The following is a 24,803-nucleotide window of genomic DNA, read 5'->3' on the forward strand; positions in this document are numbered from 1 at the left end:
GCTAGGGTGCATGGCCTCCCAACATGAAGACTACATTTCCCAGCCTCCCTTGGAATTAGGTATGGCTTTGTGACTAAGTTCTAGCCAATGAGATATGAGCAAAAGTGACTTGTGTAACTTCCAGGGTGTATTCCTTGGCATACACCTTTATCTCTTTTCCTGCTGACTGAAATACTGACACATGATGAGCCACTCTGGACCACACAGAGAGCACGTCACCAAGGGATGGTGAAGCAACAACAGAGAAGGGGCCTGGGTTCCTGGACAACCCCATGGGCATTCTACCTGGGACTGCATGCCTCTGGGCTGTTATAAGGTGGAGAGCTAAACTTCTGTCTTGCTTAAGATATTGTTAATTAAAAGTGAAGTCATATCTCAACTAATATAGGCACCTATTATATTACGCTATTATGATAAATTTATATATTAATTTAAGAAATAATATCTTTATTATAGTCATTTGGCCAAGAGACAGTTGTATCTCATTATACACTTCATTTCCATTCAAGTTGTGTTATTTCCTCTGAACAAAATCTTTTATCAAACTGACATTCAAGTATTTAATCTTTCTGCTCCTAGAAACAATCTCTCCATCAGTTCTAATTTTAACTGTGTAGCACTACAGTGCAGGATTTTTGTAGACAAGTATCCTTCTGAAGAGTTTCAAAAAACAGTGCCAAGGACCTCACTAGTAAACCCTTCCTGAAGAACAACTGAGACCCTGGAACGTTTTTAAACACCACAACTTGAGGTTACTCAAATGCATGGCCAGCCAAGTGGTGGGAACCAGCAGGCTACCTGGAACCTATATGTATATAAAACAGACATTCTAAGATGTCTCTGTTTTTACAACCAGAATGACACATGATTTGCACCAAGGTGGACCTCCAGCAAACCCAGAGACCGCAGTGTCAGAGAGAAGCGGGTCTCCACCTCTGCCTGTCACTGGTGTGCTGGACAGCACTGCCCCGCAGGCTGTAAGCCTGTGAATCTCCTTCCTCAGACTGTGGCCAGCCGGCTTCCTGCTGAGCTGTGACTGGGGGATGTCCTGGTAGAAGACTGGAAGACAAGAGGAGGAAGCAACCTTTCCGGTCCCCTGACGCAGTGCAGGTTCTGACAGGGGTGGTGACAGTCACAGGCAAGGGAGGGCGACTACATGTGACTCCACACCATCAGTGGGCATCCAGTGTCTGCGGTTGCTACTTGAGAGAAGTGATGGCATCTCCAGAAGCTTTGTGACAAGTACAAGCCTCAGCCCCGGGTGACAGAAGCTCCCTGATCTCTGGCTGACACTTCTCTCTCACTTTGCTATCTCCAGGCCTGCCGATGTCTTTGTGATCAATCCCCTGCATGAAAACCCTCCCTGCCAGAAGCATCAACATCGTTTCTGGTTTCCTGCTGGACAGTGACTAGTATATCAGATGATGCTCTCGTGCCACTTTCAGGAAAGTGGGATTGTTCAAGGAAAGGAGGGGCTCTGGGGGTGACAGCAGGTCTAGTCCTGCTCATATGCTCAAAAAAAAAAAAAAGCGGTTTTGTTTTTTTCTAATCATACTGGAGAGGACCTCATGAGAAGGAGTATGAGAACATAGTATCTACAGCCCGTCACCTGGGCTCAGCTCCTCCACCTACCAGTGGGGAAACTTTGGGCAAATCACTGTAACTCCTGCAGCTCCATTTCCTCATCTGTAAAATGGGTGTAGCAGTATTACCAACTTCATAGAATTCACATGGAGAAAGTGATTGCACATCATAAGCACCATGTACTTGCTGGCTGTTGCTACTATTATCCCACAGAAAGGGAACTTACAGGCACCCAGTCTCATTGGATATGCTTCATCTGTTGAGGCTTTAAGGCTCTTGTGCCTTTTGGTCACCCTCACTTCCAGCCACAGTTTTGGCTCCAGCCCTATCATGGAGTCGATTCCATTCCCCTTCCTGGTATCTCTGGAGAAACAACATCCTCTTGAAGCCCCTCACATACTCCTCCAAACCCTTTCTCAACCTGCAGAACCTCTCAATGCTCAGTGCTCACTGGTCACTGGCCCCTCGCTGTCACTGCTCCCTGCGACGGCCAAGCTGTTTCCAGCCTGTCTACCTCCCTTCAACCAGTCTACACACCATGCCTCGGATACCTTGGAAACACACTTCCTTTAAACTTCTTAAATCTTCCCTTGAACTCCCACATGCACATCTTATGGCTCAAGGGTCCTGGTCTCCACCCCCAGCACAATCTCCTCCCTGAATACCACCAGATTCCACCACCAGCCTTTAACCCATGTCCTCAAGTGAGTAACCCCTAGACCCAACTCCTTGTGCAGACCTGTCACCCAAGCTCAGACTATGTGTCCAACAACCTGCCTACGGTCTTCATCTCAGACAACAGTACAGGGCAGAACCTGGCATTGCCTCTATTCTTCCCATCATTTGGAAGGTGCACCATCCACTCAGCCACCCAAGCTGCAAACCTTCCCCTTAGGCTTCTTTCATTCCCAGCCCCGATCGATCTCCAGGGCTTCTCGATCATAATCAACAATTGTGGGTAAGTTTATTTTTCATTTTGCATTCTGTGCATTACCGTTTTAATCTCTGCCAACTTAAAGACATTTTCATGGCGGGAGGAAGGGTCCTTCCCCTAGGATGAAAAGAAATTTGAAAACCACTCAAATGAAAAATATTTTTAGGAACGCTGAAGCATCTCTTAGTGTGTTGGGAACACTATATCATAAATGAAGCACTTAAAGGCAAAAAAAAAAAAAGTAGTAGGAACTGTAAGTTTCTAAGTTACTATATTTTGTAGGGGGGTCTGCTGAGTTGGGAAAAAATATATTTATGCAGAAGCAAAATGAAGAACATTGACACTCAGCAAGTCCTGGTGGTCTGAGCTCCCCCTGCCACTGTGTGGAAGCCGCATGCCTGCTCTACCTGAGCATCAGGGGTCTTCAAAAAACTGGTGAGTGAAATCAACAGATGAATGAAGGATGACCGCAGTATTCCTAGAGCTTCCGAGGGCTCGCACTCGCCAGCATCAGCTGGAGAAGCAGAGTGTCACGAACACTGCTCCACACGAAAGCCACCCCTGCCAACCTGTGCACGTGCACACACAGACTGAACTCACTTTGGTGATCGGAACCCTCCGCTCGAGTCAATTCATTTACGTAACATGAAGACTGCTTAGTCTAGAATAATGGAACTACTACAGATATGCCCTACTTACCAAAACTGCCTATGTTGATTCCTATGTGCATGCTTTATTTGGTCTTTGGAACACTTACTATCAGGAGCCATGTTATTTATACATTTTTTCCCTTTTAATATACATTTGTCTCTTGTCTCCCCCACCAGAGTACAGACTGCAAGGAAGAAGGGCTCTTCACTCTGCTAACCACTGAATTCACAGTGCCTAGAATGGTAAGAGGCACATAATAGGCACCTAATACATACTTATTGAACAAATACTTGGTTTCTTATGAGAGTTTCAGAGGTGATGGTGGTTTCAGGCATTCGCCCAAGGACTTCTGTTGGCAGGCCATCACCAACAGATTGCCTGTCTTCTGTCCCTCCTGCTCTCCTTCCCCGCCCCCTTCGTGGGCAGCTCTTCCCCTACTGCCTCCTCCTAAGTGCTAGGGTCCAGGACTCATAAGTCTGGCCCTCTTCCCGCCCAAACTGCTGGGATAAGAGCCTCCATATCATGGCTTTGCTGAGCATGTTTATGCAGAAAAGTCTTGGCTTTCAAAATTATGTATTTCTACTCACACATAAAAACATAACATATCCTTCTCAAATGCTTACATGCCTGGTGAAGAAATAATTCTTATGAAGGCCCTGATGGATAAAGGGCCAGGCCCAGATGGATAAAGGGCCAGGCCCAGGTTTTCGGTCTATTTGTAGAAATGGCACTAACATTTTCAGAATGAAAAATTAACCATTCAAGACAAGATTAGAACAGACACCACAAAGCAGGACACGAGGAACTGCCAAATTACCAATATAGACAACTACTGGTACAAGAGTGGACAAGGCATTCATATTTATTGGGAGGTAAAGCCTACACACAATATCACCGAATCCTAAAAACACCCCTTTCGTTGGACTGCGATGCATTTAACCTGCCAAAGGTCATACGTGGATAAGGGGCCAAGAATTCCAACCTACATCTATTCACCTCCAAGTCCATGCCCTTCCACCGGGGGTGCTTTAGGAAGGGAACGTATGCGAATATGTGAAGTGTTTTTCGTTTTAATAATGAAGGCATGCCAAGGCACAGGCTGTTATAAACAAAAATGTGAACTTGAGGTGAGTAAGCCAACATGGCTGGAGTGCACTGCCTGGAAAGGAGAACAGGTACAGCTCAGATGTTAATATGGCAGCAGCTGAAAGAACATGCCTTTTAAGGTGGGAGGATTCTGGGAGCAGAGGACTTCACAGCTGCATGCTAGGTTGCCCACTGAGGGACAGCGAGGCAGGATACTGAGCGCTCGCTGCTGTCCAGATGAAAGGGGAGCCCGAGGCCTGCCCTGGTGAGGAGCAGGAAAAAAGGGACAGGACAGAGATCTACTGAGAAATGATAAAAGGAATGCAATCAGCCGTGATAAGTGAGCAAGCATAAAGCTGCATCCCAGTTATGGAAAGACAGGGATGGGAGTCAATTTTTGTAGTTTTGTGATGATGTGGTGAATTTGAGATGATAAACAACTAGACAAAGATGACCTGGAGGCAGCTGGAAATTTGGCTGGAGGCTCAACACAACATCCACCCCGGCAGCCAGCCCTGCCCACCGGGTCTGAGACAGTTAAACCCTCAGGCATCCACAGTATGGAACAAATTAACTCCTCTCCTTTAACAAGACTGGTATAAGGTATGTACCATCCAGGGAAAGTTGAGAAAATAGTCACTTAGATCGTGTTTGGGTTTTGTGTTTGAGATGAAGGCTTCTACTTAATAAAGGAGAACAGAAGACGAGGCAGGAAGCCTGTCCTTGGGGAAAAGACAGCTTTGGGGTGCCCCGGAGAATGCACAGCACGAGCAGGGGGCGCAGCAGAGGGGCCGGGCAGGGAGGGAAGAGGCACTCTATGGGCAGAAGGAATGGAATGAGCAAAGGGCAGAGGCCTGGTTAGTTTGGGGAACAGCAAATGACTGGCATGGGGTGGGGGTGGGGCGCAGGCAGGAGTTAAGGCAATACTGTGGTCCTGTTGGACACCCAAGGGCTGGGGCCACAGATCAGCTGTGAATGCCCGCTGCCAATAGCACGCATCTGCCCCCACTCAGCAGATTGTCCTACAGCCCCACCCAATTGATTGAGGAGGTACAAAAGACTAGCCCTCGTGCCTCCGGGAGAACGCCTGGAATCAGCTGGGACCACAGCTGTGCTCAGCTCCTTTCCCTGTCTCTCCCCCCACCCCAACCTCACCCCTTTCTCCTGGCAGCCCCCTCAATGAACCAGGGGCCCCTGAGTCCTGTTTCAGGCTCTGCTTCTATGGAACCCAACCTAAGACACGCCACGAGGTCATATGGAAGACTGCAGAAGGTCATGGACAATCACAAGAAGCCCTTGAGGACTTTATTCAAGAAGCGTCATGAAATGTGGAGGAAAATCAATGGGGAAGCAGCAAGGATAGCAGGGGCAGGGGTGGAGAGCCTGAGACCAGAGGCTGGTGGGGAGCCAGCCCAGCATTCCCAGCCGCAGATCCTGGGTGCCTCAGCAAAGATGGCAGCAGCAGTGGGGAGAGGAAGGGCTTCGGCTGCAGCACCGACAAGGCTTGGGATAGACCAGATGTGCTTAGCAGGCAGGAGGGAAGACAGCTCAAGTGATGGGGAGGATGGTGGAGCTCTCTGTAGAGAAAGGTCACAAGGATGGAAGCTATGGGGACACAAAGGTCAGTTTGGCCCTGCTGAGTCTCAGACGCCTGTGGGCCACCAGGCTGATATGTCTTGTTACAACTGAGAACCCGGGCTTGGGGCCCTGGAATATCAGTCAGAGGGTGCCCTTGGCTGCATGTAACAGAAACCTGGGTATCATGGCTTTTAGCCAAGTCAGGTTTCGTTCTCTCACAGAACCAGAAATCTAGGGGCAAGCAGGCCAGCCTGATGCAATGCCACAGACCCACCCATCCACCCCCCAAGCTTCTGTTCCTCCAGCATTCATACGTGGCCAACCTCCATTCCACAGTCCAGGCAGGAAGGAGAAGAGGGACGAGATGCAAAGGAAGGGGAAGCACCTATATCAGGAGAGGGAAACCTTCCCCGGAAATTAGAAACCGACAGGCTTCCATTTACATCTGTTTGTCTCTCATTCATATCTCTTTGGCCAGAACGGGAACGGCATCATGTGGCTACCCCCGGCTGCGAAGTTAGCCAGGAACTTTTACAAGCTGGGCCACAGGCTTCCCCAAACAAAATTAGGGTTCTGTCAGTAAGGAAGGAAACAGGGGACCTGTAACCGTCAATAGTAGGATGTGCCACAACAGATAAGGTCCGGGGACATTTCGATAAAGGTAGCAGTTAAGACTGCTCTAAAGAGATAAGATCCCGGAGGGGAAGAACACAGTGCAGAGCCTTCTTAACCTTGGTAAGCCCACCTTCAAGGGGTCAGGGAGGAAGGGAAGGAACACAGGAAGTACTGATGGAAATCACAAAAGGAAATATTGAGCAAAATCAGTAACCCTGACATGACAATTCCAAGCCTGGGTTCAAAGCACTCTGAAGTCCAATTATTTAAGAAAGCAGCCTGAGAGGTCCTAAACAAAATGCACTTTATATTGCTTTATCCTAAACAAGCAATAATGGGTGCCCACACACAAAATGGGTGATTTCTAAACGTTCATTTCATCGATTCTGTGGGCATGCAGAGACATGACAGATGGGAGTCTGGAATGAGTCCCCACTTTCTAGAAACCCAAGGTGGAGGGAAGTGATGACAAGAATGTATCCATAGTGGTGTGGGGAGAGCCATGGGAGCAAGGAGGCTGTTTAGAAACACGGCACCTGCCACTCAGCACACACACAGACAGGGTCGAGTCACAGAGCTGACTCCTGGGCTGTCTCGCCAAAGCCCAAACGTGGGCACAGGGCAAAAGCGGCAGGGCCGGGGGGCCCAGGGCAGCAGCAGGCCAGTGAAGTTCTACACTAAACTCGCTCCTACCCCCACCCCACAGGGAGAGGCAGCTGCAGGTAGGGGAATGGCGGTTTTGTCAGAAAAGCTCAAGAGTACTCTAGTCCAGGGCCTTACCTATGGCTTCCAGAGCTCTGCGTGACATGTTACTTTTCTCCTACTGATTCCAGAAGTCAACCTGTCCTCCTGTCCACTCAGGCAGACAATCTAGGTAATTCCAAACCAGTTTTAGCTGTGGAACTTTGTTTGTATGAAAGCTCACTTGGAATCCTAAGACATAGGGGTGCATGGGTGGCACAGTCGGTTAAGCATCTGTCTCTTGGTCTTGGTTCAGGTCATGAGCTCGCGGTTACTGAGTTCAAGCCCCACATCAGGCTCTGTGCTGATGTTCCAGAGCTTACTTGGGATTCTGTCTCTCCCTCTCTCTGCCCGCCCCCTCCCACCCCACTTGTTGAGTGCTCGCTCTCGCTCGCTCTCTCTCTCTCTCTCTCTCTCACACACACACACACACACACACACACACAATAAATAAACTTAAAAAAAAAAAAAGAATCCTAAGACACAACACAGATAAGAGGCATGCAACTGATCTTTTGCAGGGTTTCTTCAGCTCAGCACTACTGACATTTGGGGCTGGGTGATTCTTTGTTGTGGGAGGCTGTCTTGTGTACGATGTGTAGCAGCATCCCTGGCCTCCGCTCCCCAGATGCCACTAGCATCTCTGGTCCTGCTCATCTCTCCCAGCTGTGACAATCAAAACTGTCTCCAGACATTGCCAAATGTCCCCTGGGGGGCAAAACTCTATCCATTGGGATAAAATCACCATCTGTATGAACATTCCAACACTGCCATATTCCTAAAGTATTGAGGGTAACTAAACTCACCGCAAAAACGGAAAACCAAAGACTGTGAACTAAAAGTCGAAGATACTTGAGTTTCAGGATCTAATATTTTTAATATTTGGTTCGGATTGCATGGTCTCAAGAAACTGGATTCATCAAGGTAAGTGATCGTGTTCTCACCTGTGCAATGTGTAAGCCAACAGACAGGCACATGCCTGCATTCACGCAGCAGCCAGGGCAGAGCACCAGCCTGCAGGGTATGCGAGTTCCAGGTGTACATGGGGATGGAAGGGCCACACTCATTCCTGGATCCATACGATCAAAGCAAAGCACCTTTATCCCATTCCACTCCTTCCACCCAAGGGGGAAAACTCCCTCTACACCGTCCTGCCCGGTTTCTACTGGGTAGGCAGTGTCTTACTTGTCTTTTAGGAATGTGAAATTTCACCCACGATATCAAGACCACAAAGGAAGTGCTGGAAGAGCTCTGGTGCAGAGACCACACCCAATCATCTCCTGTCTTCTACGATTCATTCAACTGAAATGACCAGCGCCTTCCACCAGGTGAGGATATGGAAAGATGGTTATCTGTGAACCAGGAAAGGGCTCTCACCAGACACAGGATCTGTCAGTGTTTTGATCTTGGGTTTCCAGCCTCCAGAACTGTGAGTAATGAACATCTATTGTGTAAGTAAATAAGAAGAAGAAGAAATAAATAGTCAATGCCTCCACCACTGTCTTGGCCAATGGTTCTCCAACCTGAGCATGCACAAGAACCACTGGAAAAGGCTGTAAGTATGGAGATTCCCAGACCTCATCTCCAGAATTTTCCACCTGCTAGGAACAGGCAAGGACACCAAATGTGCATTTTAAGCAAGTTCCCCTGAGTTATGTGGGTGTGGTACTTTGAGAAACTCTGCTCTCTGGTAAGCTGTAATTAACAACAGATTTCAGCTTAAAGATTTTCAGGTCCTCCTACAAACTGTGCAGTTACAAGGACCTGTCTACTGAAATGAAAAATAAAAGCGTTGCTCCATGAATGCATCCGCACTCTACTAGTTTTGCCCACCAACCAAAATGCAAGCACTTCAGGGGTGCCTGGGTGGCTCAGTCAGTTAAGCATCTGACTTCGTCTCAGGTCATGATCTCGCAGACCGTGAGTTCGAGCCCTGCATGGGGTTCTGTGATGACAGCTCAGAGCCTGGAGCCTGTTTCAGATTCTGTGTCTCCTTCTCTCTCTGACCCTCCCCCGTTCATGCTCTCTCTCTGTCTCAAAAATAAACGTTAAAAAAAAAATTTTTTTTTTTTAAATGCAAGCACTTCAATGATTCCGAGGTGTGCGTTTTAATCTACTGCTAATCAACCAGCATTCCTCTAAGGCTGAGAATACACCATTACTTTCACTCAGTTGCTGGCTTTTTACATGTTTAAAGATGCTAAGGCAATTAATTCTGAGTCCTTGGAATACATAAACATTCTCCAAAACTCGAACATGCCCAGAAACTACACATGGTGTTTCTCCAAGATTTTACTAACATGACAAAGATGTCGAGAGCAGCACCTCTTGCAGGGTCAAATCCAGAACCTTCTTCCCCTCCCTACCTCTCTCTTATACTCCCCTCCCTTCTCACTCCCCTTCAGCCTAGAGGTCTCTTGTTTCCACCCCCACCCCACCTCAGGGTCTTCATTTGTCTCTGCCAGGCCTCCAGGTGGCTCTCTCCCTCACCATCTTTATTCTGGTCTTTATTCAAAAGTCACCTTCCTTGTAAAAGAGCATCCCCACCCCTAAGCCCTGTTATTCACCCCTGCTTTACTTTACAGTACTCTTTAGGACTCAGACATATTTGCCTGTTGTCTGCTCTCCCCACTAAAACATAAGCTTCCTAGAAAAGAGGTCTGGTAATTGTGTTCTCTGCTATAACCTCAGAACCTAAAACAGTGCCTAGCATGTAAGAAGTACTTAACTACTTGCTGAAGGAATGAACCAACAAATGAATGAACGCACTCATCAGAGGCCCGTACCCAGATTCCTGCAGAATAGCTAACCCAGAGTTAGCATGGTCCTAACGTGCAGACGTGAGGACCAGATCCTTCCCTGTGTCCAGATGTCACAACTACTGGGCATTTGTGAACTGTCCAGAGCATGCCTACATCATGGAGAACAGGGATGGGATTTTTCAAATGAGAATCAGTGTGTGTGTGTGTGTGTGTGTGTGTGTGTGTGTGTGTGTGTGCATGCGCACGTGCGCATGCACGTGCAGGGCCCTGGGGAAAGGAGACAAACAAAGTCAAATGATTGCCACCCTCCCCCCCCCACCACCATGGGAAATAGAAGAGAAGCTGGTTCTGTTTTGTTTTGTTTCTTAAGAGGAAAAGAGATAAAACAGTCTCACTGTTTGGCCGTTTGATAATGGCCAAGTCATTCTTTAGGATGTTTGCTAAGATGTAAAAAGCAGGATTGGATGAGAACATTTCCACTGCCTCTTCTTCCACTAAAATTTATGAGTCTCACCTACTTTTCAAAGTAAGAACAGGAAACATAAATCTTAGCTGATTCAATGGACGCTCATACATTATGGCCATTTAGGAGAGAGAAATAGGAAGCTGGAATAAGTGGAGGGAGATGGGTTTAAAAAAATTAAAGGGGAAATAGAGGAGTGGGGGACACAGAGTGGAGAAAATGGAGTGGAGGCTGAGGGTTAGGAATTTCTGTGAAAGGAGAGCTGGAAGGGAAAGAAAGACAGGAAGGAGGTACAGAGGCTTCACTGTTCTTATCATATTCTGTTCCCTACGGCTGAACAGTTTCAGAGGAACTCCTCTCTGCAAATTCTGATAAGCAGATCCACCCCCACACACACCTCAGGCCCTAGCATAGAGCTCCCCTTCTGAATCCAAGAACAGCCCCTGTCACCCCACCCCACAGGAGAGGCTCCAGCCAAAACACAGAACGTTGTCCTAAACTGTATGAAATGCAGTGGGGGCTGGACAAGACCCCGCCCCTGCTTATGCAGAACGCAAAAGACGCAGGATTTCTGCTAAAACATACAATCTGAGGTTCCATCAAGCAGGAGGGCGGACCATAACTGACTGATGCCAAAGCTTTAAGCAAAGCATGCCTCTGCGAGCCCTGTGCCTTACTTATTGGCAAGCGCTCAACCAAAGCATCTTGGTGAAGTGCACTGATCTCACGCATCAACACTCTCAACTGTGTTTAAATATATTTCCGAAGTTACATTCTGCCTGGGAAGCCTCTGTTACAGGACAGTGGTAGGTCTAGTCTAAACCAGGTAAATGTGTGGATCAGAGCTGGCTGACCAGGCTACCTGAAGACAGCCAGCAGGAGTCAAGTCTCTGGAAAGGGAGCAGCGGACAGCAGAAGAAAGAAACCTTCCTATCAGGTGAAGCTGCACTTTTGGTGATCTTGCACCCTGTCTTCTGCTGACGCCCGGGGGAGCAGAGCCAATGCTGAAGAGAGCTCAGTGTTGTGGGTAATGACTTCATTAATGACCACGGAAAGGGGAGACCCTGAAAAGCCCCATGTGGCTTCTGATGCTAGACTGGCCACAGCACCATGACCTGCAGACTTCCGAGTTTTTAAACTCTATTAACTCTATTTTTTGACATAATCCCAAACTTACAGAAAGATTGCGTGAACAGTACAAAAAAAATTCCTGGATACCTTTCACCCAGACTCCCCAACTGGTAACATTCTACCCCATTTGCTCTGTCTTGCTACATAATACAATATAATATGCATATTACTTTTTTACCCGTTTGAAAGTAGTTGAAAACATGATGATATTCCCCCTGTAAATATTTTAACATTTTAGTATTTCCTAAAGACAAAGATGTTCCCTTACACAACCACAACATAATGATAAAAATCAAGCAGCTTTTGTTGTTTCAATACCATCTAATCTAAAGAACTTATACGAATTTCTCTAGTAGTCCCAATAATGGCCCTAGAGCAAAAAGGAGCACATGTGGCATTCAGCTGTCATATCTTTTCAACCTCCTTCAAGCTGAAACAGTTCCTTTATCTTTTATGACCTTGGCATTTTTTGACAAGCACAGGCCAGTTATTTTATAGAATGTCCCTCATTTGGGGTTTGTCAATTTCTTCATGATTATATTCAAGTTATACATTTTTGGCAGAAACATCACAGACTGATGCTGTGTTCTTCTCGATGCATTTTGTCAGGAGCCACACGATGCTGACTGTCCCACTCCTGGTGATGTTCAATTTGATCAATTGGTTAAAGTAGCGTGAGGCAGGTTTCCCTGCTGTCAAGTTACTATTTTTCCTTTGTAATTAATAAGTAACTTGATGGAAGATACTTAGGCACTAAATAAATACCCTGTTCTCATTAAATACTTATTTCAGCAGCCACTGGTGGATTCTTGCCGGAATAAGAATGAAATCCTGTATGAGGACAAACAAGGTCAAACTTCAGGGGAAAAAATAGGGCTGGTTGAAGCAGTAAGTCATGAGCAAGAATTAGCATGTGAGACTTAATTCAAATAACGCTGGGTTACATTCACTCTGAGCAATCAAGGGGGAAAAACACCTCTATATTTACCTTTTTTTAAAATGTTTATTTTTGAGAGAGAGAAAGAGACAGAGAGTTAGTAGGGGAGGGGCAGAGAGAAAGGGAGACACAGAATCCAAAGCAGGCTCCAGGCTCAGAGCTGTCAGCACAGAGCTCGATGTGGGGCTTGAACTCACAAACTGTGGGATCAGGACCTGAGCCGAAGTGGGATGCTTAACCGACTGAGCCTCCCAGGCGCCCCTAGATTTACTTTTGAGAGTATATGTGAGTATCCATGTGCATGCTAGTTCCTCTCATGGTGAGCATGCCTGCTAGAAACTCAGCCCTTCAATTCGAAGGTGTCCAGTGCCAGCAAAAAGAGACACCCACGTCCAGAGAGCTGACAGCCAGAGTCATCCTCACACCTGAGGCCCGATTCTCCAGCGGCAATGCTGAGGGGCTCAGCTCCACGATTCCTGGTCTTGGTGCGGCATGTTGTTACGTTTAAAAACAAAAACCCCAACTCACTACTGCCTTAGAGGAGGCGGTCAGCTTTAAGAACTCTGGCTTGGCTTATTCAAAAAGTATTTTTTACAAGTCTATTATCAAAAAGTTAGAAACTTCAGAAATTATACAAGAGTGGAAAGAACATTTTGAAATCACATACTGCTTGTCATACTACGACCCAGTAATAGCCACTGTTAACATTCTGGTCTTCAATTCCATCAGTCTTTACTCTTTGTATATGTATATTTTATCAGGATTGGGATCAAAGTGTCTATACCAGGCTTCTTCAACCTGGGTTTGGCTAGAGAATTGAGCCCAAAAGGATCTGAATACCTATTTTCCCAATTCTCCCAAGGATGGTCTATAACTAGAATCATTCCAGAAGCATGGGAGAGAAATTTATTCATAACTTACAATGGTTGCCCTAGAGTAGCTGGGTTTAATTCTCTTGTAAACCCCCAGTTGCAGAGGGCTGGTCCATATTGTTGTACAATTTGCTTTGTTCCCCCTAACAATCCTCTAAATAAACATTTTTTTCTTCCAAATTTTCATTTAAGTTCTAGTTAGTTAGCATATGGTGTAATAATGGTTTCAGTAGAATTTAGTGATCATAACTTACATATAACACCCAGTGCTCATCATAATAAGTGCCCTCCTTAACACCCATCACCCATTCCGCCCATCCCCCACCCACCTCCCTCCATCAACCCTCCATTTGTTCTTTATCGTTAAGAGTTTCTTATAGTTTGCTTCCCTCTCTTTTTCTGCCCCCCTTCCTAAGTGTTGGTTTTGTTTCCTAAACTTCACATATGAGTGAAATCATATGGTACTTGTCTTTCTCTGGCTGACTTATTTTGCTTAGCATAATACACTCTAGCTCCATCCACATCGCTGCAAATGGCAAGGTTTCATTGTTTCTGATGGCTGAGTAATATTCCATTGTATATAGATACCACATCTTCTTTATGCATTCATAGTTGATGGATATTTGGGCTCTTTCCATAGTTTGGCTATTGTTGATAATGCTGCTATAAACATCAAAGGAAACAATCAAAAAAATTAAAAGGCAGCCTATGGAATGTGAGAAGATATTTGCAAATGACATATCTGATAAAGGGTTAGTATCTAAAATCTACAAAGAACTTATCAAACTCAACACCCAAAAAATAAATAATCCAGTGAAGAAATGGGAGGAAGACATGAATAGACATTTTTAAAAGGAAGACATCCAGATGGCTAACAGACACATGAAAAGATGCTCAACATCACTCATCATCAGGGAAATACAAATCAAAAAAACCATGATGGGGGCGCCTGGGAGGCTCAGTCAGTTAAGCGTCCGACTTCGGCTCAGGTCCTGATCTCGCGGTTTGTGAGTTCAAGCCCCACATTGGGCTCTGTGCTGACAGCTCGGAGCCTGGAGCCTGCTTCGGATTCTGTGTTCCCCACCCCGCCTCTGCCCCTCCCCTGTTCGTGCTGTCTCTCTCTGTCTCAAAAATAAATAAACATTAAAAAAAAATTTTTTTGTAATAAAAAAAAGCCAAACCATGATGAGATACCATCTCATACCTGTCAGAATGGCTAACATTAATAACTCAGGGAACAACAGAAGTTGGCAAGGATGCACAGAAAGGGACTCTCCTGCACTGTTGGTGGGAATGCAAACTGGTGCAGCCACTCTGGAAAACCGTACGGAGATTCCTCAAAACGTTAAAAATAGAACAACCCTGCGACCCAGCAACTGCACTACTAGGTCTTTATCCAAAGGACACACAAATACAGACTCAAAGGGGTACATGCACCCTGATGTTTACAGCAGCACTATCAACAACAACCAAACTAAGGAAAGAGCCTAAATAAACATTTAATAAGCACTTTCCATATACCAGGCGCTGGGAATATAAAGATAAAAAGACACAGCCCCGTTCTTCTTTAAATGAATAATCCAGCCAGGGAAGGCCAAAATATCTTCATACCCAAAATACCAAATAACGCCACGGTAGAGGGGAAGCAATACACCTGGAGCACCGCGAGCAAGGAACCGTCATCTCCGTCACAGGACATCAGGGAGGCTTCCCTGAGGAGATAATGTGTAAACGAGTCCCTAAAGGATGGGCAAGACTTCAGAGACAGAAGACAGGAACAGGCATCCAGACAGAAGAAATACCATGTGAAAATACCCACAGAGGCATGCTCTGGCCCGATCACAGGGGACCTGGCGAGAGCGGCAGATGTGCCTAAGACGGAACCACAACCTCCACACTGGCCTCAAAGGAGGGGGTGCCAGGCAGCCCTACGTGGCTCTGGAGCAGGCTGGCCAGCTCACGATGGGAAGTGGGCTGAAGGCAGCTAAGGAGAGGTCACAGAGGTCACTGCAACCGAGCCAGAGCAGACCCCGTGAGGAGGGGGCCGATCAAGAGACGTGAAGAAAGACGCCACACAGAATGTGGTGACTGAGCTGGCAGGGGCTGTTATTCTAGCACCCTGCCAGCTGAGGTCTGGCCTGCATAACAAATCCAGGCCAGTAATAGGAGGAAAAAGAGCAAAGAGCACGCAAGAGGGCTCCACGCAGTGCCACGACTCCACCATTCTCTGAGGGGACTTAATGGCAGAGGTGGGGGTACCCCTCAGAGAAGGAGACCAGAGGGAATAAGACAGACACTGGAATAAATGGGGGAAGACTGCTTAGAGAACTGCCCCCCCCACTTTGGGTCCATCCAAGCTCTAAGAAAACACCTTACATAAGAGCTCTCCAGTGGGGGGCCCCTGTGATTACAAATTATATGTGCAGAATATGTAAAGGAGAACAAGTCGGTGGCAATCCCATGAATACTACAAATAGCGCAAAATCTAGAAGGTACCTTAAAAAAATTTTTTTTTAATTTTTATTTATTTTTAAGAGAGAGAGACAGAGCATGAGCAGGGGATGGGCAGAGAGAGAGGGAAACATAGAATCTGAAGCAGGCTCCAGGCTCTGAGCTGTCAGCACAGAGCTCATAGAAGGTACCTTTTTAATGGAAGATTTCCCTCTTGATCTAAAGGATATAAGTAGTAGGGATGAAGAAATAATACTTAACAGAACGGGAAAGTCAGTAGAAATAATAGTTAACAAAATCGACTCTGAGACCCAATATAAATAGGCTCCAACACGAGGACCTTCCTAATGGGAAACAGGGGATGAGACGATGTGAAAGTGTGTGTGCAAATTCTGAAATTACCAAGATCCCACCCCCAAAAAGAAAGGGTTGGGATATGGGTTCCTAAGTCTTGAAATTATGAAGTGACATCGTCAAACAAGACCTCAGCAATATTTCTCAGGGAGCAGCTGTCCAGGTGGATAGGGAAACAGAGGTCAAGGATTTGCTAGGTAGTTTATGTCATGATCCAGTATTCAGTAAGCCACGTCGTCCTAGAAGCAGCAAGCTAGTCACATAAAACTCAAATCAGAAAGTGACCCCAGGGGCACCTGTGTGACTCAGTAGGTTAAGCATCTGACACTTGATTTCAGCTCAGGTCATGATCTCACGGTTCATAAAATCAAGCCCGGCTTCAGGGCTGTCAGCGCAGAGCCTGCTTGGGATTCTCTTTCTCCCTCTCTCTCTGCCCCTCCCTCACGAGCATGCAAGTTCTCTCTCTGTTTCTCTCTCCCCCTCTCAAAATAAATAAATAAACATATGAAAGAAAAGAAAAGAAAAGAAAAGAAAAGAAAAGAAAAGAAAAGAAAAGAAAAGCCTAAAATGGCCCTAGAAAAGGAACTGGAGGGACCACAATTGGGACCTGAAGTTTGACAGGCCCTGGCTGTTTTGAGACTGAAGGAGTGGGAACAGTCTTAGAGAAGAAAAAAGGAAAGTTTTGTTTGGGGCACTTTAAGCTCAGAGAAAGTAAATATGTTTGAACTCTTAAAGCCAACAACAGGTATTTAGGTCTGTAAGAGGCATGGCTAAAACACAGAATTTCCTTTTATAACCCAATCACATATCCCTTTTCCTCTTTGCTCCAAATATTTGGGAAATCATTATTTGGGCAGGCCCCAAAGAAGCATGCTGCCAATCATATAAGCAGGGTTGTTTTTTTTTTTAATGTTTATTCATTTTTTTGAGAGAGGGAGAGAGACAGGGCATGAATGGGGAAGGGGCAGAGAGATAGGGAGACACAGAATGCAAAGCAGGCTCCAGGCTCCGAGCTGTCAGCACAACGCCTGACATGGGGCTCAAACCATGAGATCATGACCTGAGCTGAAGTTGGATACTTAACTGACTGAGCCACCCAGGCAATCCTCATATAAGCAGGTTTTTAGGTTTTTTTAATGTTTTATTTATTTTTTAGAGAGAGAAAGCATGAGCGGGGGAGGAGCAGAAAGAGAAGGGGACAGAGGATCCTAAGCAGGCTCCGTGCTGACAGCAGCAGCAGGCCGATATGGGGCTCGAACTCACATTTGATCATGTGAGATCATGACTTGAGCCGAAGTCAGAGGCTCAACCGACTGAGCCACCAGGCGCCCCTCATATAAGCAGTTTTAATCAAGCATGGAATACGTGCCTGGGGCTACAGCAATGGCCAGACGGACACAGTCTCTTTTTCAAAAGGCTCTCATGATCTTATTTTAAAAATCAGACAAGTAGGGGCGCCTGGGTGGCGCAGTCGGTTAAGCGTCCGACATCGGCCAGGTCACGATCTCGCGGTCCGTGAGTTCGAGCCCCGCGTCGGGCTCTGGGCTGATGGCTCGGAGCCTGGAGCCTGTTTCCGATTCTGTGTCTCCCTCTCTCTCTGCCCCTCCCCCGTTCATGCTCTGTCTCTCTCTGTCCCAAAAATAAACATTTAAAAAATTAAAAAAAAAAAATCAGACAAGTAGATCTATCACAAATGTAATTATTTTCATAGTATTTCTTTCAAATTTATTCTACAATGGAAATGAGGGCTGTGTTACAAGATGTTTTAGATTTGAGGGTGTGTGTGTGTGTGTGTGTCTGGGAAGGGGTTAGGAAAGGTCCTCCCAGGAAGGAATGAGTAGAACTCGGTGGGCAGGCAGGTGTCACCTGAGCAGGGACAGCAGGCACGGAGGGGAAAATTTTGCATGGAGTGCCTGAAGGTCCAGCCCAGGAGGGAATAAGGTACCAAAAGAAGCTAGAGAAAAGAAGCAGACCATGCCATGGCCTGCTGGAAATGGGAAATTTTTTATCCTGGGATAAAAGGAGCAACTGGGTGGGAAGTTAATTGGAACTGGATTTTGGAGAGACCTCTCTTGAGCCACACTGGGGATGGGGAAGTCCTTTTGTGCCCTGAGACCAGTTATGAGCCTGCTGTGGAGACCCAGGGGAGTGACGATGGCTTGCAGGGGAACACGCCAACCTGGACAGGGAACACGGCCATCTCAGCCACCTTGGATGACCTTTCCAAGAATTTCCACAGGAGTTGTTCTCAAGCATGCGGCAGGAACACACTATGTGCTGCAAAGGGAGGGATGCATTTGCCCCCTTGCCACCTCCAGGTCAGACTGCCTGAGTCAGAATGTCCCCTAGACACTTTCCCCAGACTCTGTCCCCTACACTTTATTAGTTTCTTAACTAATAACGATACCAAACTCACATGGCTTTTGTGAAAATTAAATGAGCTGTACGTATAATGACATATACATAAAAAATGACTATATATATATATATATGCATGCTATACTGACTCACTTTATTGTCACCTGCTCTAGTCTAGTCTAGTCGTCTAGTCTAGAGCAGGTGACAATAAAGTGAGTCAGTATATCATTTATCTTTTCTTCTGACCTATCTATGTGTTGTAGCATGTGGGTTTGTTAGGAGGGGAGTGGGTTTACCAAGCTTTTCACAAAAAGCCCACTCCTCCTTTGCCAGCCACTGAACACTGCCAGATTCCTACGATCCTAGATTTCCTTGGCAGAAAACTGAACCCCACCACCACAGTTAGCCCTGACTGTCCCCTTTATCAAGACAAATCAGCTCAATGTTTAAAACAGGCTAAGATCCAGAGCTGTGCTGTCCAGTACAGTTGCCACTAGCCACATGTGGCTGTTAAGTACTTCAAATGTGGCCAAACCAAATTGAGATGTGCTCTATATAAGTAAGATACACACCAGGCTTTAAAGACCGAGTATGAACACGAAAATTTAAATTGCTCATTAACAATTTTTAGATTAATTTCAGAGTATACTGGACATACTGCGTTAACTAAAATATATTATTAAAATTAATTTCACCTTTTTTTAAAGTTTCCTTCCTTCTAATTTGTTGGATTCATTTTAATTGCTATGTTCCTAATGTCTTAATTTAGCTAATTAAATAATTAATTTTTGCTATTTTTCTTGCTAATATGAGGAAGTAAGACTATACCTAATAGTTAGTTTAAGTGTATAAGTCATCCTACAACTTTTGACATATATGTTTATTATTATCACTTATCTCTCAAGCCTAAATATTTTTAAATTCAAATTTTCACTTTTTTTCCAAAATAGCATTTAAAACTGGTATAATTTAGTTGCACTGTGGCCAGAGAACTTGTTCTGTATGATACTGGTTATTTTAAACATGTTAGAACTTATTTCATGACCAGGTGTATACTCAATTTTTGTAAAAGTACAATCTTCATTTGTGGGACCATGTTTTCTATATAAACAGTTGGATCAAGCTTATTGTTTGCTGGAATAACCCTTTAGTGGTTTTCAGTCAGCTTGTTTTATCAGTTATTGAAAGATGTATAATAAAATCTCTCTCACTTTGGTGGCAGATTTGTCAACTTTTTTTTTTATTCTTCTGTCACTTTTTACTTTACATTGTTTGAAGCTGTGTTATTAGGTGCATAACAGTTTAGAAGTTCTTATATTCCTCAGAAATTGCAACTTCGATACAACTGTTTCTTTTCAACTTTTTAAATGTAGCTACTAGAAAATTTTAAATTATGTGTGGCTTGAGTTACAGTTCCACTGGACTAGAGAAAGGATAAGCAAGAAGCCTACACCAACCACCAAGTCCTGGAAAACTAAGGATGTGACTGCAGAAAATAACAAGCAAAGGGAGGAGAGTATTGGGAGCCCTGTTAAAGGACCATACTCTCTTCCTCTCTTGCCACTAGAGTCTAAATAGGAAATGAGACCAAGATGTTTGTCAGAAGCAGAAAGGAGGTGAAGAACAAGATAGAAGAGGATAAAAAAGCAGAAGCTGAGGGGCGCCTGGGTGGCTCAGTCGGTTTAATGTCCAACTCTTGATTTCTTCAGCTCAGGTCATGATCCCACGATTCGTGAGACTGAGCCCTGTGGCAGGCCCTGTGTTGCCACGATGAATGGAGCCTGCTTGGGACTCTCTTCCCCTCCCCAGCTCATGCTCTCTTTCTCACTCTCAAAAACAAACAAATAAATACACATAAAAAAAAAAAAAGGCAGAAGCTGAGAAAAGGTGGCCAGGGAAGAAGGAACTCTATACATATCATAGAACAACGACTTCCGCTGTGAACTCAATATATTTAAGCCTTTAATCATGAAAATAACACTCGGTATTAAAAATAGCCTTAATGTCCAAAAGATAGAACCACTATGCCATTAAAGCAGACCTTTTAAATTTATTTTTATCAATTTTCCCTCTTTGAATTAATCAAATCATACCATATGATACTTAACTATTATGATTTTAGATACTTAACTTAATCCTGGATGTTTTTTCCATGCCAGAGGAAGAGAACAAAAATATCTTGTACAGCCTTAAAGGACTAACCTAGACTTGTGCTTTTCCTCAATGACATGAGAGAATTCTTAACAGAAATGCAGAAGCACAGAGAAGGCAGATCAGAGAAGTAGAAACAAGTATAGAAAGTACCAGGCACCTGGGTGGCTCAGTCAGTTAAGCATATGACCTCAGCTCAGGTCATGATCTCACGGTTGGTGGATTCAAACCCCTCTGACAGCTCAGAGCCTGAAGCTGGCTTCAGATTCTGTCTCCCTCTCTCTCTCTGCCCCTCCCATGCTCACTCTCTTTCTCTCTCTCTCTCAAAAACAAATAAACATTAAAAAAAAAAGGAGCTAAAAAATATATAGAAAGTACAATGTTTAGAAAGCAAAAGGGAAGAGAGGTTCCCAGAAGTGCTTGCAGGGAACTGGGAGCTAAGTTAAAGCAGTTTGGCCAGAGAAACTTTTCCCTGACAACAGAACTCTTGGGTTGCCCACAGCTCGGCCTGTGCTGCTGCGTGACTCGGGAGACCGGGGCATGGAGCTGACTGCACTTGCCAAGAGAATATGGGGCATGGGGCACAGCCAGATAGAAAATGATCATGACTCCTGGTAAGACTCCTGCCTGTCTCCTTGGTGAAAACTTGGTGTTGCCCTCATCAGCTAGTAGTAAGGAGGTACTATTATAAAACTAACACTACACTAATAAAAATTAACTACTAATTACCATATAATAAACATATGATGACCACACTAATAACAACGTAGTTATTAAAAAATTGGAATAACATGGCTTTGCCTGCAGCTCCCAAAGCTGAGTATACACACGCCCATTACCCAGCAATCACACACCTACCATACCACCATCAGAAATGCATACGTATGTATACCAAAGATGGGTACGAGAACAGTCACAGCAACATTATGTGCAATAGCCAAATGCTGGAAACTTCCCAAATGTCCATCAACAGTGCACAAATATGTGATATATTAATCACCCAAAGGCCAAATCAGCACTGAGAGGAAGCACACTACAGCAAGAGGCAGCGTCACGAGTGAATCTCAGAAACCTAACTCATTAGGAAAGATGTCAGATACTGCAGGATCCATTTATACACGCATGGAACTGTCAGGTGTGGTGGGTTACCCCCAGGGAGGTAGGGACTGGAAGGGAGCACATGGGGAGCTCCTGCTCTTTGATCTGAGTGCGTGGGTGTGTTCAGTTTGGAAAACTTGTGAACAGTACACTTACAGCGTGTCTACTTTTCTAGTATGTGTGCTATACTTTAAAAAGAAAGAAGGAAAGAAAAAGCTGTCCAGGTAAGACAAGCCTGGAAGTGTCTTTGTACCCTCTAACCTCATTGTTCTCCCACTCCCTTACACTTCTTCCTTGCTCCCCCTCTGCAGGTGTGCTTAAGCTGGTTCTCTCTCCTTGAGGAGCCCCACACGTAGCTATCCATATTTACGGCTTCTTCCCACACCAGGCTGGTGATTTGCAACCCCTCCCCATTTTGGATGCCTTTGCTAATTTAGGCCTTTCACACTGATTCAGCCCTTGCTTCTCCTTTCTCTGCAGTTAGGAAGTTTGTACCATCACTGTATATCTTCCCAGCTGTTTTATTTCTGCCAAGGCTGCCCAGCTAGACTTAAAATCATGGAGCATGCCCTCTGGGAATGATCTCAACCCTCCACAGGCAGTTCAGATTAATTTGTTCCTCATGAACTAGAAGGGTGTGGAAAGTGAGTTTTAATCCTCCCAGGAACTCCTGGCTCCCAGACATCCCCCTTCGGCCCCCAGCACCTGGATGGACTCCCACAGAGAGCTCTAAACCTTTTTTATTATAGTCTGTTCACCTCCCAAGAGCCAACTTGCTAGATAAACTCCCCTCACTGCTGCCAAACAGCATGGGACTAACTTGGCCATCTGGGCCAAAATTATAAGCATTTTCAAAATAGGTAACCATAAAATGACTTTTTAGAATATACGCCTGTTGGCCCTCTCCCACTTCCATTAACTCCCTCATACCTTCCCATCTCACTCATTTCTTTTCTGGCTTAGAGGAAGAAATGGCTGCTAATCACAAATAAGGTCCATTTCATCTTACAGAAACAGCAGCACTCACATAATGGACAGCCATGGAAAAAGAACCATGACATCTTGGTTATAGTGCTCTGGCAGTTCACAGCACTCTCTCCTGTCTAAGCATGTGTTGGAATTTAGGTGATCCTGGCTCTAAGACTAGAAATGTAAGACATTCTTCTAAACTGTCCAGCTTTCCGGATTACACAAGTGAAACCACAACCCATCATGTTTTTTGAGTCTGTGCCCCTTCACTCAACAGACATGAATTCCTCTTCCTCACAGTTTCAGGACACGCATCCCTCTGTGGAAGAGGATTAGCAGTTATAAAACAAGAGGAGAGTGAGGCTAAACACCAGAGGGCAGGAGATGAGTCTTCTTCCTCTTTGTAACCCCAGTACTGAGCTGGGTGCTTGGCACCACAAGCAGGCAAGTCAAGGATGCGAAACGCAGCACATAAAACTATTTTCTCTTTTAAAAGAGCGATCCATAATTAAGCAAAGGCCACCTACACGAATTAAGACATGAGAACATAAAATTCATCTTTCAAGTCAGCTGATTTGTAGGACCCCTTTAACGGGTAAACACATTATTTGGTCAGAACCACTGAACCAGAGGCCTGAAAGGGACCACAGCCATCAGCAGCAGCTCAAGCTTCCCAGTAGCGACCAGGAAACAGAGCCCCTCAAGGGGATATGTATTGGCCAAGGTCACCCAGCTGGTGTGGGGTAGAGACAAGCCCCCGCCTCTCCCTATTAGCCCGGCACCTCTGAGAGATGCTCTCCAAAATCCTTGAGTTATTTACACACTAAAGGCGTATAATGAATGCATGCCTATGTCAAGTCACTGCTTACAATTCAGAGGAAAGCAAACGGTCACCAAAACGTGTCTCTTTCGTAGGGCTGGCTGCAGAGGGGGGCAAGGAAGGTCACTGGCGAATTTCTACGTACAGACGCCACACATCCCGCCTTACGGAAGGATGCAAAGGGCAGTTTGGGGAGCTGCTAGTTACACTGCAGAGGGTCCCCCAATCCCGTCCCAGGGAAATGAGTTAACTCGGTTCTGCTGGCTCGGAAGCTTCCAGCAATGAATTAAACCCCGAGCCGCTGCGGAACACCGGGGGAGAAAGGGCCACTGCGGCTGGACTCGACAACCTGGCGGTTCACCCCTGAGCCTCCACCGCGTCCACACTTGCGTGGGCCGCGGCGCCCCCTGCCCCGTCCACGCGGCCCGGAGCCACGACTCCCAGCCCGCTCCCCCGCGAGACGCGTCCAGGGGCGCCGTGCCCTGGGAGCCGCCCGCGGGGCCGGGGAGGAGCCGCCAAGCCCCAGCCAGGCAGGGTTAGGGACTGATGGCCACCGCCGCCCCCAGCCCGCGGGCCCCGCTACGCCGAGAAGGGGGCTGCGCCACTTACCTCGGCCGGCAGGTGCCGCCGCCGCCGCCGCCTCCGTTCGCAGCTGCAGGGGACGCCGCTCCGCGCCGCCGGCCGCCTTCGTCCGCATGCTAGGGAGGGGGCGCCGGCCGGCCTCCAGCCCAGGGCCCCGCGCCCCCGCCCGCCCCCGGCGCAGCGCTCGCGCCCATTCAGCACCAGACTGTCCGCTCCCCCGCGCGGATGCGGAGGAGGGACGCGGGCGGGGCCGAGCATCACGAGGACAAGAGAGACCAATCAGAGCTCGCGAGGGGGGGGGGTCCCGCGGCGGCCCCGCCCCCGGGACGCGCAACGCTTCCACCCACTGTGGCTCGGGGCGCCGGGCGCCTTCGGCAGGACGTACCGGGGACAGTGGGCCCCCACAGCCCTCTTGAACTCTACGTGCAGTTAGGCGGTGGAGGGAACAAAAGGTGCATTTGGACTTGTTACAGGCTTTTACTGCGCAGAGGACTGGTAGATGCGGAGTCGGTGAATGAAGGGGCTTTTCGTAGTCACGTGCTTTACTAGCCTGCACAACCCCCCCCCCCCCCCCAGGGCGACCACTGTTCAGAGTTCCTTGGGTCGTGAGACCTTGAGAGCTGCAGGAGGGCAGCCTGGGCGTGGGGGAGCGGGGAGGACTTGCAG

At 46.5% G+C, this 24,803-nt stretch overlaps 1 protein-coding gene across 6 annotated transcripts in view; it reads right to left on the bottom strand.

The window, feature by feature from the left end:
• The window catches only part of ST3GAL5 (ST3 beta-galactoside alpha-2,3-sialyltransferase 5), a 50,459-nt gene extending 26,193 nt beyond the window's left edge, over nt 1-24,266 (bottom strand). For 5 of the 6 annotated variants that reach the window (XM_043603891.1, XM_043603893.1, XM_043603890.1 and 2 more), the window contains exon 1: nt 24,165-24,266. In XM_043603891.1, the coding sequence (XP_043459826.1) occupies nt 24,165-24,252 (88 nt within the window). In that variant the 5' untranslated portion in view covers nt 24,253-24,266. Of the gene's footprint in view, nt 1-8,566; nt 8,633-24,164 lie in introns of those variants that run through there. The other variant, XM_043603889.1, reaches the window with a different exon arrangement.
• Between the last annotated feature and the right edge of the window lie 537 nt (nt 24,267-24,803).

Source organism: Prionailurus bengalensis, chromosome A3, assembly GCF_016509475.1.
Source record: "Prionailurus bengalensis isolate Pbe53 chromosome A3, Fcat_Pben_1.1_paternal_pri, whole genome shotgun sequence".
Taxonomy (NCBI): domain Eukaryota; kingdom Metazoa; phylum Chordata; class Mammalia; order Carnivora; family Felidae; genus Prionailurus; species Prionailurus bengalensis.